The 12,241-nt window shown below is 40.8% G+C and overlaps 1 protein-coding gene across 2 annotated transcripts in view; it reads right to left on the bottom strand.

Moving 5' to 3' along the window:
- LOC306860027 (arginine-glutamic acid dipeptide repeats protein-like) overlaps positions 1–12,241 on the bottom strand; it is a 115,211-nt gene that overhangs the window by 70,378 nt on the left and 32,592 nt on the right. For both annotated transcript variants that reach the window (XM_079401546.1, XM_079401547.1), the window contains exon 2: positions 8,979–9,444. In XM_079401546.1, coding sequence (XP_079257672.1) covers positions 8,979–9,300 — 322 coding nt within the window. In that variant the 5' untranslated portion in view covers positions 9,301–9,444. The remainder of the gene's footprint in view (positions 1–8,978; positions 9,445–12,241) is intronic.

Here is a 12,241-nt window from a genome sequence, read left to right as displayed (position 1 = left end):
GTGTGTGGGGGGGGGGCGATGTCTTTTTGAAAGAAAGGGAGTGTTCGGAGCTGTTTGCTAGATAAGAATCTTATTTACACAGAAGAATGAGCCTCTAGTTTGAAGACAAGCATTCTTTGATAGTTCAAATGTGTTGAGAAACAAAGAGGGCTGTGATCGGCTTGGATCACCCTCTGTCAGACTCCGAGGTGCCAGCCACCGCTCCATTCAAAACACTCATTACATTACACTACTATTTCACACTACAAATCCATTTTACACCGGCAACCAAGCTGGTATTTGTGTTACCTAGACCTGTGCCATTCAGCTTGAGATGAGGTGATTGGGGTTGCTGTGGTTTCAAGTTAACATGAAATCAAAACTGGCTCTCTTTACTTTAGACATCCCTAGTGCCAAATACATCCATTCACATTATTCTAAATAAAGTAAGTCTCTGTTTAAAACATGAAATCAAAATGTAACAATAACATTGCCTAGGATGTCCAGTCTATCAAATCATGTTAACTAAGTGTCTCGTTAAGAAAAGTAAAGTCATCACATTCCTTTTCTGATGATATTTCCTAATGTTAACCAACAGGCAAGTAGCGAATGCCATTTCATGTTGACTTCAACCTATAAATAAAGCACAGATCAAACATCAGCTTTCAGGATGTAAAAATCATACATTAATATATAAACAAACCCCTAAAATAATGAGCTAGTTAATACCAAACGGAAAGTTAAACGTGGCTTATCAAAAAGCAGATTTCAAGAGTCACAACAGATTCCTGAACCCATGATTCATTCACACTTCCTGGCACATAAACAAAGGCCATACCGCGTGTTAAAAGACGAGCTGTGCATTAAAAAGCAAGGGCGGCGACTCAATCTTGTCTCCAGCTCGCTAAATCCGTAAGCAACACTCGTGTGTGTTGATGATGGGGTCGAGCCTCGCAGTTACCCAGCAGCCATATCTGAACACACAGCTCCTGAAGCGTGGCATAAACACACTCTCACACCACGCCGAGGATAGCAGCCTGAATGTGTGTGAGTGTGTGTCATCGCTTTAAGCAAGATTTGGAGATGTTAGAAGTCTTTGTGTCTCTGTAGTGCTAAAACTGCATGGAGATAAATGTTTATCTGAACGCTTCAGTATTCCAGGGATGAATTCACGTAGCGTGGGCTGAGGAGGCTAAAAGCTACTACTAACAAAAGAAGAGCGATTCCGTTCCAGCCCTCTTAGTGCACATCATCTTTTATTTATTTGTTTTGCCTTATTGTTATTGATCTCGTTGCGTTTATCTGTTCAAGGCAGCAGGCGGAATAAAGATATTTAATAGGCTGAGCACATTGTAAACCGTTCGTTGGGAGGGGTGTTAAGAATGCAGAGGGGGCCATTTTGAGTGGGTTGCATGTGTGACAGGAAAGGCTTGTTATCAGAGCTGGTCCGCACAGGGTTTTCTAAGGCTTTATAGTCTGTTAGTGGGGTGGGCTGAGCTCTGCCCGTCTGTTTCTACCTGAGCTCATCCTCTCATTTACAAGATAAATGTAAGTGAATATATCCATCAGCGCTGTGACTGACCGCCTTCACCAGAGGGGGAGGGGAGGCTGGAGAACAAAAGAGACAAATCTCAATGAAATGAGATGACATGTTTCAGAATGTCCCAGGCGGTGTTGAGAGGGATTTACCTTTGAGAATTGCGGCTTATAGTCTCTTAACCCGGCTGGTAGATTCATTTAGAGGAAATGGATTCCCTACATACTGACAAGGCAATAGATATCTATGCTGTGAGCCGTAAGGAAAATATTGAGGTATAAAGGGCTGGTTTGAAATGCTTCCTGAGGTAAATGAAGCCGTAAATGTGACTTCGGCCTATTTCTGGGCAATAAAGCTAAAGGAAAATCAATATTTTGCAGTATTTATGTATTTTTCAATATATAATGACAAAGAACTTGAAAATAATTAATGCAACTGAATCATTTTCATTTAGTAACACCAACATTAAATTAGGAAACATTTATCAGCCCATATCTTTACTAAAACACTTGATGGAATTGTGGTCACATTTACAATCACAATCTGTGCAGTTGAGAATTTCATGTGAGGATGAAAGATTTCGCCATGCAAATTTTGCATCGGGTTTAAGTTGGTCACATAGACTTGCAACGTTGACCAACAAAAAAAGCTTGGTTTTTCACTCATTGCTACACTACTGACAACAGACAATGAACCATTTTTGCTAACGTGACTGCATTTTAACACTTTTGCCACAAGTTTAAATCAGAGATGTCGTTAATTGCATAGTTTGCAGTCTTGTAATGCAACGAGCTATGTTAAATAACAAAGCAACTGTAATATGCAACAGAAAATTCATTGCTAACATTAGAGTATAGCTGAACAAAGTCAGCTAAAACTAGCCAAGAAATTGTGTTTTTAATACAATCCAAAAGATACTTTTCCCACCCATCTGTGAAACTCATTTCCAAACAAAAGGTCCTTGGGAAATAAATTGTGTTTAATATTTTACAATAATGACAGTCCTCGCTGGCTGTGGAGAGTTGTGAGGCTGTAATTTACGCTGTACTCTTTGAGAGCGGACCTTTAAGACTCCAATCTGTTCAGCTGCGTTCCAGCCATTTTGTGCTTTTAGAGAAGCCCCTCTCCATCAGAGTGAGCAGGCAGAGAAAAAAGGGAAAGCGACTCAGAGAAAAAGAGAGAGAGAGAGAGAGGGGCGTCTGGGGGAGGGGTGTATGGGATTTGAGGGGATGTGTGCTGTTCTAGGGGCTTTGTGGACTCCCAAATGTCTCCCACAGGCCACAGGTCCCAGCTCTCTCTCCCTCTCAGTCTCTTTACCTGGCTCTCTCGCTCTCTCTTTAGTGGCCCGAGGAGAACAGAAGGGTGGGGGCATTGCAAACAGCACAGATTCATTATCGACCACTCTGCTGGAGCAGCCTGGCCTCATCCTTAGATTGAGATTTATTGAGCTGAAGAAATAGTCCATCACACGCCGAGACGCGCTCACACGTGCACGCACCCGTGCTTAAAGTAAAACGACAAAACGGATGTTAGAAGTTGATCTGTTTGCAGCTATTATTTAATGTATTGTCACTCGTCACTTAGCAACATGAATATTCATGTGGAAAGGGAAGAGGGGTAGCACTCATCCAACCCTCCTCCTCCTCCGCGAGGCTTATTGTTCACTCAGCCATTCTTCTAAACTGGTGAAGCGTGGCTAATTTAAAACACACCTTTACCGATGAAAGAGACCTGCCCTGCTTTCTGTGTCAATCCAGTTGCTGTTTTAATCCACTCCACCTCTGAGGAGGAATGCTGAGACACAAAAAGGCTACAGCAAAATGTTAATATTACACTCGCGCTCAGCTGTTTCCTTTAAGAGAGCGGTGGTGTTAGCGTTGAGAAAACCCGTCGTCTTGGCTCAGCGTATTGTTAAACGCAGACGGCCGCCGCGGTCATCCTCCAACGTGCTTATCTTGAAATTAAAGTAGCTGGAGGAATGCAATAATGAAACGGTAGGGGGTTTGGACCAGGTGCTGACTTCACACTCCACGTGTCGCATTCACACCCCTCTCTTCCTACATGACCGACAAGCGGCAAAGCGTCGACCTGTACCGCTCGTGTCACATCGTACTGGGAAGTACTTCAGCGCAGGTGCTTCAGCTGGCACCAATGCCCTGTGTCAGGAGAAACAGGCCGGTCTTAACCCTGCTCATCCAATTTACACTGCTGCTCATTGAGACCTGCAGCTTCAAATACACACACACACACACACACTTATTCTGCTATTCTCTCATGTCAAGCTTGCAAATTTTTGCCTCATATCATAGCAAGAGATTAATACCTCCGGTCTGAATTGGATCAAACCTTGTACGGCTGTGCCCTCAGAGTAGCAGGCAGAAAAAAGCTGACTCCCTCTGGGCTGGGAACAGAAGCCGTTTGACGAGTGTGGTACACTTAGTCTGTAGCAGCTTTCTAATTTGTAATTGGCAGGTGGTTCGATTTCACAAAAGCCTCTACAGTCTCCCTGTCCTACACGAAGGGAAATTTCAGAATAGATCTGGCTCTTTTATTTCCAGCTATTGGCTTGGTACTAGGGATTTCTCTGCACACTGTTTGAAACGTTGTAAAGGAAGAATTTCAGTGACACTTAAGCCTTTTATTTTGGGAAGAATAAAAGTGACATACGGGGGTTCAAAATGAAGAAACAAACAAAAGTGCCCAACAACATGACTGTTTGAATATCTCAACCTAAATGCATTTTGTTTCACACAGTGTCATTATGCTGAACTAGCTATTCGCAACAGAGTTCATTTACATATAGAACTATTAATAGGCACAGAATAAAAAAATACTTATTGGAAAGACCAGATATAGGGATATTTTAATTTTTGCTGATATCACAAGTACATTTTTCCATGTTATGGCAGATAACTGTTATACATGTATCATATATTAAAATATAAATATTTAATGTATATATTAAAATACATACTATTTTGTCTAAATATATGTAAAAAATTATGTTTTAATTGCTACAGATACAGCAAAAATAACCTAAAAATGTAAAAATGTCAGAAATTACGATGTACAAATGAATATGAAACTGTTCAATAAAATGAAACAAAAAGGCAGAAATTGGTAAGATAACAAATGTGCTAACGATCAGATAAAGGGTCACAAACAAAAAGACCTTTTTGGCACAAGAACCCTTAACATAAGTGACCCTCAGGGAAAAATAAATGCTACATGAGTGTAAAATGCGTCCCTTTTAATTGACCGCATTTAATGATTTGATTTAGAAAGCAAAGCTTCTGTTCTCCCCTTCGAGACATGGATCTGAGGGTCTCCTTGTCGCCTGCTCTGGCTCTGCCTGCTTTTCATCCCCCATGTCTCTTTCTGTCTGTCTAAATCTTGAGACAGCTGGAAGCAGAGTGGAAGACATGCATGGAAAAGTTGTCTCTCAACATGGGGTGATACTGTTGCTGTCTCTTCAGAAGAGCAACAGGGAAATGAAGACTGCTGCTTGATGACTCACTCAGGTGGTCAAATGCTGTTAGTCTCACCTCGCTGAATAATACATGACTCTAAGCCAAGAGAGAGCCTGGTTTCTCCCCTCTGACAACAAACGGAGGAGGAGAAGTTTATTTCAGCGATGGCCCGAGCGCTCTTTTTTTTTTTTTTTTGCGAAGGTGGTGCATGTCCATTTTCACCACGCCAAATCTATTGTGTTCATTCTTGACTGTGTTCCAGGGAAAGATCTGAAGCTGTGCTCGCCATTTAGTGTTTCTATAACCTCTCTACTGTTGCCACTGACAAACATGAAATCTACACCGAGCTGATAATCAGGCAAAATTGCGAGCAGACAAAGAAGCAGTCTTGAAATTACATTAGCGAGCTGACAAGGAATCTGCACAGCTCTGTGTGGCTGTGAGGACAACGTGTTCAAGCTCCCGGTGGAGATCTCAGCCTTACAGAAAAGACTGCAAGCTTTGGGTCCGTAATTAGGTGACAGCTGCCCAGACACCTACAGGCAGCCAGGAGAGAGAGAAATAGAGGCCATCTTCAGGGACGTACTCCTCAAAGAACTTTCGTAAATTCAACATGTAGACCTCCACCTCAATCATAACACCCAACCATAAGCTCGGTTTCAAAATCCAGTAAACTGCCTTGTCGTCTACACCCTACACAGTTAGCAGCCTAAGGAACCTCAAAAGTGACTGAAATGCAACGCTCTAGATAGAGAGTAAAAAAAATTCCACTGACCATAATGCATTCTGGGATTGCCTATTCTGAGTAGGATACAAGCAATACTGCCTTAGACTTTGGGTAGGGAAGCACCAATACCATACTTCATTATAACTTGCTGAAAATAAATGATGATTATGCTGATACTGATGATGATTATTTCTATTATTAAAACTAGAAATAAATGTTTTGAATTTATTAGATGAACATTAAATTTAGATTTGTTATATTATTTGTAGTTCATTACTGTTATTAACAATAATAATAATCTGCTGGAAAATGCCATTAAAAAAACTGTTTATTATTATTATTCCTAGTTTATAATAATGTTAAATTTTTATTATTAAAATAAAAATGACGGAAAATGCCATTTTAACTTCTTTTTTAAAGGGAAAGAATTTAACCTACATTAATAACGTGATAATAATAATAAATGCTGGAAAATGACATTTTAAAAATGAGAAAACAATAAAAAAGTAACCTATGCTTATTATAATTATGATTAATAATATTATATAAATGTATTATTATTCCTTGTTTATTATTACATTGTTTTGTTCTTATTAAAATAAAAATGCAGGTGAAAGTACATCTAACTTCTAAATATTAACCTGTGAGTGTTAGATGACCGCAATGGCAGTCTAATTGTAAAAATAGATGAAAAATCAGCCTGCACAACTTCATCCAACATCCAACATCATCTGATATCCAATTTTAACTAATAATTAAAAAAAATATATATCTTAATATCAGCTGATAACTGATATAGCACTAATTTGGAGCAAATAATCATGCCGGTATACCTTTGGAACTGTGTTTGCATCAAGAGCGCATCTATGCTGCCTTAAAATGCTCTCTAGGTAGGCAGCCTGCTAGGTTTTGGAAGAGCGCTATAATGAGCACCATAAAGCCCACCCCAACCCTCAGCTAAGCCCACCGTGGACATTCACCTCTCTTTATTGTCAGCATTCTCATCACATGGGTGGGAGTGGTACTCATCCAGCCAATTCCGCTTGATGAGCTCTCCATTTTAAAAGCCAAATGGCAGCCAGGGAGACAAATTGCCGTCACAGTACAAGGACATCAGTGTGACTCCGGGTTGTAAAGATGGACTCTGCAGACAGCCACGGCCAGCTCGCAGAGGCCTGAGTATTGATCTCATGTGTGTATAATCTCCCGGCTGGATCCATAAACTGCCTCTGTGTAGCGAATATCCGCTAAGCTACAGGGAGCCTGGACACGAGAACGCCACTCAAAGGCCTGATCGATTCAGCTGCTTTACTCTTCCTTCCATCCGAGCAGCACTGTCTGCAATACAAATGCCTCTCTATCTCTCTCTCCCCATCCATATCACACTCCACTCACTCCTCTTTTCCATTCCTTCCTTCCTCACTCAAGCACACCATCTCTCCAACAACGTGCTTTTTTTCAGACAACCTAATAAATGCATGCTAAGATTGCTATAAAAACGTTAGCGGGCAAAAAGTATGAGGGTGATCTCCGTGTTGGCTTTCAATATTACTTCATCTTATCTAGTGTCATACATGCGCACGGCTGACTCTCTCGAGCCACAAAAGCAATTATTGTCTTGTTTCAGTTCTCTCCCTTGATTACACTCTCTCTTTTTCCGTTGGCTTCTTGCCGTTTTTAATACCCACTCCAAGGGTGGCCGGTTTTTACATTGTGTGTCACTAGACAAATATAAAAGGATTTAACATTTAGTAGGGTTTAATCCAGCACAGGCTTTGTGTCTACTTAAGCCTCCTGAATCAAATCTGATTGCAATAAAGCTGCAGCGACTGACCACAAACTGAATGCATGCATATACGTCTAGACCAGCATGATTACACGAAATAAAATCGCAATATGGCTTAAATATACACGCATTTTACATGATCCAGTGTTTTAGAGTGGCTCGATACAGATTTTTTAAATAATTATATATACACACATATACATATATATATACACATATACATATATATATATATATATATATATATATGTATATGTGTGTGTGTGTGTGTGTGTGTGTATAAAGCACAATCCTTTGAAGCATTAACAGATCAGTTTTATGATGCATTTATGATGCATAGGACAGTGAAAGTCAACTGAAAGGTTTGCTGTATAAACAGCATATTGCAAATTCTTCAATCTTAGATCAATATTCATCTACAGTGGTGGAATTAAGATGGTCTCCTTCCCTTTTTTAAAGAGCAATGGCACTTTAAAGCAGCCATCTTCAAAACATGGTGACATCCCTATTATTCAATGCAGCACTGACAAAATCAACTAACATGCCTCAGACATGTGATTCAATTCAGTCTTATCTAAAGCAGAGCAGCGGCACTCTCCAAAACAGAGCAGGGAAGGGGTCTGCTGGGTTATTACCAAAAGAGAGCTTCAGCAACTGTGTTTTCAAGGACCTTCAGCAGATAATGCCTCCAGCCCGATTCCACAGGGGCAATGGCTGGAGGAAGAGGAGGAGGGGGGCAACCGTCAAGCTATTCCCCACCTTCCCCCTCTGAGCAAATGCATCTCTAAGCAGAAGAGACGGGGTGAAGAGACGAGATTGGAAATTACGCATTGGCTATAATTTGACGTCTTTGCATTAAATAACTAAGCATACTGCTTGACCTTTCTGTTGCTGCTAAATAAATGAAAGACACGGATGATTTAGGACTACGGCAGCTGCACTACACAGCCGTGCCTTGCCCTCCGCCGGAGTGTTGACATTTCCCCCCAGCCTCATGTACAACCAATTTCTAAACAGCAGGTGAAAGAGAGGCCATGTTTACAGCGCAGGAAAAGGTTATTGCTCTGGTCTAGGCTCAATCTCAGCGCCTAATAAAGACCTAATGTGGACCGTTTCGCTATTTCTGCCGCTCAATGAAAAATATAAAGAAAAGCAAGAATCTTGTGTGCTTCGGAAAGCTAAGTGTGAAAAATATGACCGTTTCAAATATCATCACACTGATTTCGTCTGCATTTTCATCAAGCAGCAGTGAATTTATTTAGTCAAGCACAGCAGCCAATGAAAATGCATTTGCGGTGACATGTTTATGCTATGCTAAAGCACCATTTTCAGCAATGCTAACAAAATATTGCCAAATACATACTCGCTGTCCGATGGCATGCTTATTTTTATGACAACCACCTCAAATTCCTTCAGCTGAAACAAAAACTAGAGTTAGAATGTTTAAGAATGTTTAAGTATTGTACAACCAAAACTCACCGCCAGGTCTGTAAACAATATCGTCCTCTGTAATGAAAGAAGTGATCTCGCCATTCTCCATTCGCTCATAGCGCGACTTCTTCTTGGGTAGCTTTTTCTTGCTCTTTTTAGTGGCCTCCTCAGCAGTGGCGGCCCCAGGCGTTTCATTGTCATCGTCCTCACTGTGTTCGCTCTCTGCATAGTTCTTAGCTCCGCCCTCTAGCGTGCAACTGCGCCGTGGCCGCGAGCTCTCGCTTTCACGTGTTTTGTCCCGCTTTTCGCGATCTCTGTCCCGGTCCCGGTCACGCTCCCTCTCCTTGTCCTTCTCTTTGTCGGCAGTCATGATTCGCCACGTGCCTTCTTCTGTCCTCTCACGGCTGGGCCTCCGTGAAAGGTAGACTGTGAGCCTGGGCTTCAGTCTTCTGAATTTACCAATCAAATCCAGGGAAAATTTGGCCACACCAACAACCCCAGTGTTTCAGAAGAGCTGAATTGAGAAAAAAAAAAAAAAAAAAAAGATATTGTTAGAGGGGTAAATGAAGTGACAGACTGTTTTGTCCTATATGAATCCACTTTCTTTGCACAATGGCATTTCACTGCAAAATTTTTAAAATCGCTAATATTTGTTTTGGAGGGGGCAGAAAATCGATGTCAGGGTGATACAACTATTCTAATATATCAGTGAAGAAAAAAACTCAAAAGAATCTCTTTTTTTGTGGCAACATGCAGAAAAATGCAGTAAAAAGCCATAAAAACAGGAAATTACATCATAGAGAGGACCAGTGCAGACCCACATGATTCTGCATAACATAAATCAGATAATTTGATCTTTTTTAAACAAGACAAGGTTAGATGTAAAATATGTGGTGCAACTCCCCCACAAAAATACAAACTAATGATAAAATTATATTACGATTTTATAAAATAGTCAGCACCAATAGCCTCAATGTGCTTTTGGCGTCCCGAGTTCGAGTCCCAGCTTATGGACTTTTCTCACCCCCCTCCTCCCACTTCACTTCCTGTCTACATTACTATTCTATAATGAAAAGCAAAAATGCCTAAAATAAATCTTTAAAAAAATTATAAAATAAAAATAAATTAAATATAAATAATATAAACTAAGATAAAAAGGAAGCAAAATAAAAATATTTACAAATTATACAAATTAAGTTAAAACAATTAAAATTGTGTACACTCACGTATTCAAAGTGAAAGAAAAATTTGACTTTTTACTTGACGGTTACACCATTAACAAAGATGCGGGCTTCTAACTGGGTTTTTAAATTTTTTTACAAATTTCGTAACACGGGGTGAGCGATATTTGTAAAACCAAGGGCCTGTTGATACTCATGCAATAGGTTTAATCAATCACAGCCGGCGAGCAGCGCTGTGACGTTGCGCGCCAAAAGGAACATCAATCGGCGGTCTTCTCCACAGCAGCAGCGCACATCCTCAGGAGAGCTCTGAGCACAGCTATATCAAAAGAGCACAAACTTCAAGCTGCCTGCTCTATTCCCCAGCTCATTTTTGCCTGGCGATGAAAAGCAGCACTATGTTTCCCCGCACAGTGACCTAAACAGGATTCCCCACTGCATTATCAAATAGGCTCAGCTGCACGTTTTACAGGGTATTAGGCTTATAGACCTTCGCACTACTAGCCAGTTCAGGCTATGGAGAATTCCTTACAAGCAATATGTTAGACTGGAATAAGACCCGGCGCTCCCTCCAGGCCACAGTGTTTGTTGGTTGTGCATGCTGGTCAGACTAACTACAGCCTGGCCAGAGGCGGCCCTACCTCAGCTAGCACAGCGATCACCCGTGGAAATCAGAACAGACAGGCATGGAGAAGCAAACCTTGCAGGAGACTCAGACAGAAAACAGCTTTGGATCAAATCCTGTTTTTACAACGCTTGCTGCTACTTGCCTCTTTTAAGTCAACATTCATAAAAACAAAGATCAATCTTTCGTTGGCCGAAAAAGCGCGAAGTGGAAAAACAAAACGAGACCTCCAATACGAGAGCATGAAATGGCTGCATAACGATGAAGTGCACTTGAAAGGGTTTGAGCCGCTTCCCCCCTCTTCAGATAAACGGGAAAGTAAAGATTACAGCCTCTGGTGCAGCTAAACCTGACAACTGCCGAAAAAGCTACAGCGAGTGAATTTGGAAATGCGAGGAGCCTGCGGGAGGACAGCAGCAGGACAGAATTGGGCTGTTTGTCAGTGTGAGAGGTGTGTTTTAGAGCAGGTATAAAAATGAAGAGAAATGGCTTATGACAGGCACACTGGTGCAACTGACAAGCAGTCCTGTCAATGGCAGCCTGTCATCTTGAGTAGACGGCAACTGACGGGGCAGCTGCTCTCCTCATCAACCTCCAACACTACAGACTGATTACAGCACTGTGCCGCCACGTCACGGCCCGATTAATCACCTTATGATGAGTTACCGTGCTGACCGCCAGTCTGAACACACAAAAACACATACATACACTAACCAGAAATGCTTCTATAAACATGGAGTGTTTTTCTTCTTTATATGCGTGTTTTCTTCAAGTCACTTTGAATTATGAAAAAACTACGCATTTTCAAACTCGACAAGTTGGTGGGCTGTTAAAATTACTTGTTGGCTAATCGATCGGGAAGGAAAATCTGCATTCTTTAGCCAGTTCTGAGTTCTTCGGATACCAATCGGATGGGTTTCATGATTCTGGTGTTCAGGTGGTCTGGTGATTCAGGAGAGCAAGATAATCAAACAAAATGCAGGGGTTGAGGCACATTCACAATTTTAAACTTAAAAATATGATAGTGACCTAATATAATTTAAAAGCATGCAATGAAAGTCAGAGAAAGGTGCAAACAAAAATATATATAAATCAATCAAACTGCTCCGGGTGTGTGTTCACGATGTGTTTGCGTTCACTGCTGTGTATGTGCACTTTGGATGGGTTAAATGCAGAGCACGAATTCCGAGTATGGGTCACCATACTTTGCTGTATGTCACGTCACTGAAATTAAAAATAAGAAAAAGCAGTTAGAGTCAATCTCATTATTAAATAGTTGGATGAGAAAATATACACCCAAGATTTCAAAATAGTTTTAAACAGCAGCACAAAACCGTAACTTTGATTAAAAAAGTAAAAACATAAAAAGATAAATATGAGAATGTGATGTGACACAATGTCAAAAAAAAAACCATGGGATAAATGCACATTAAAATCGTCAGTGTTAATTAAGCAGTGTTACTCTCGGTTTACTCTTAAGGAGTTCACTTAACAACAAATAGTGA

The sequence above is a fragment of the Barbus barbus genome (genome assembly GCF_936440315.1).
Source record: "Barbus barbus genome assembly, chromosome: 40".
In the NCBI taxonomy this organism is placed as follows: Eukaryota; Metazoa; Chordata; class Actinopteri; order Cypriniformes; family Cyprinidae; genus Barbus; species Barbus barbus.
This window is presented reverse-complemented; position numbering and strand designations above follow the sequence as displayed.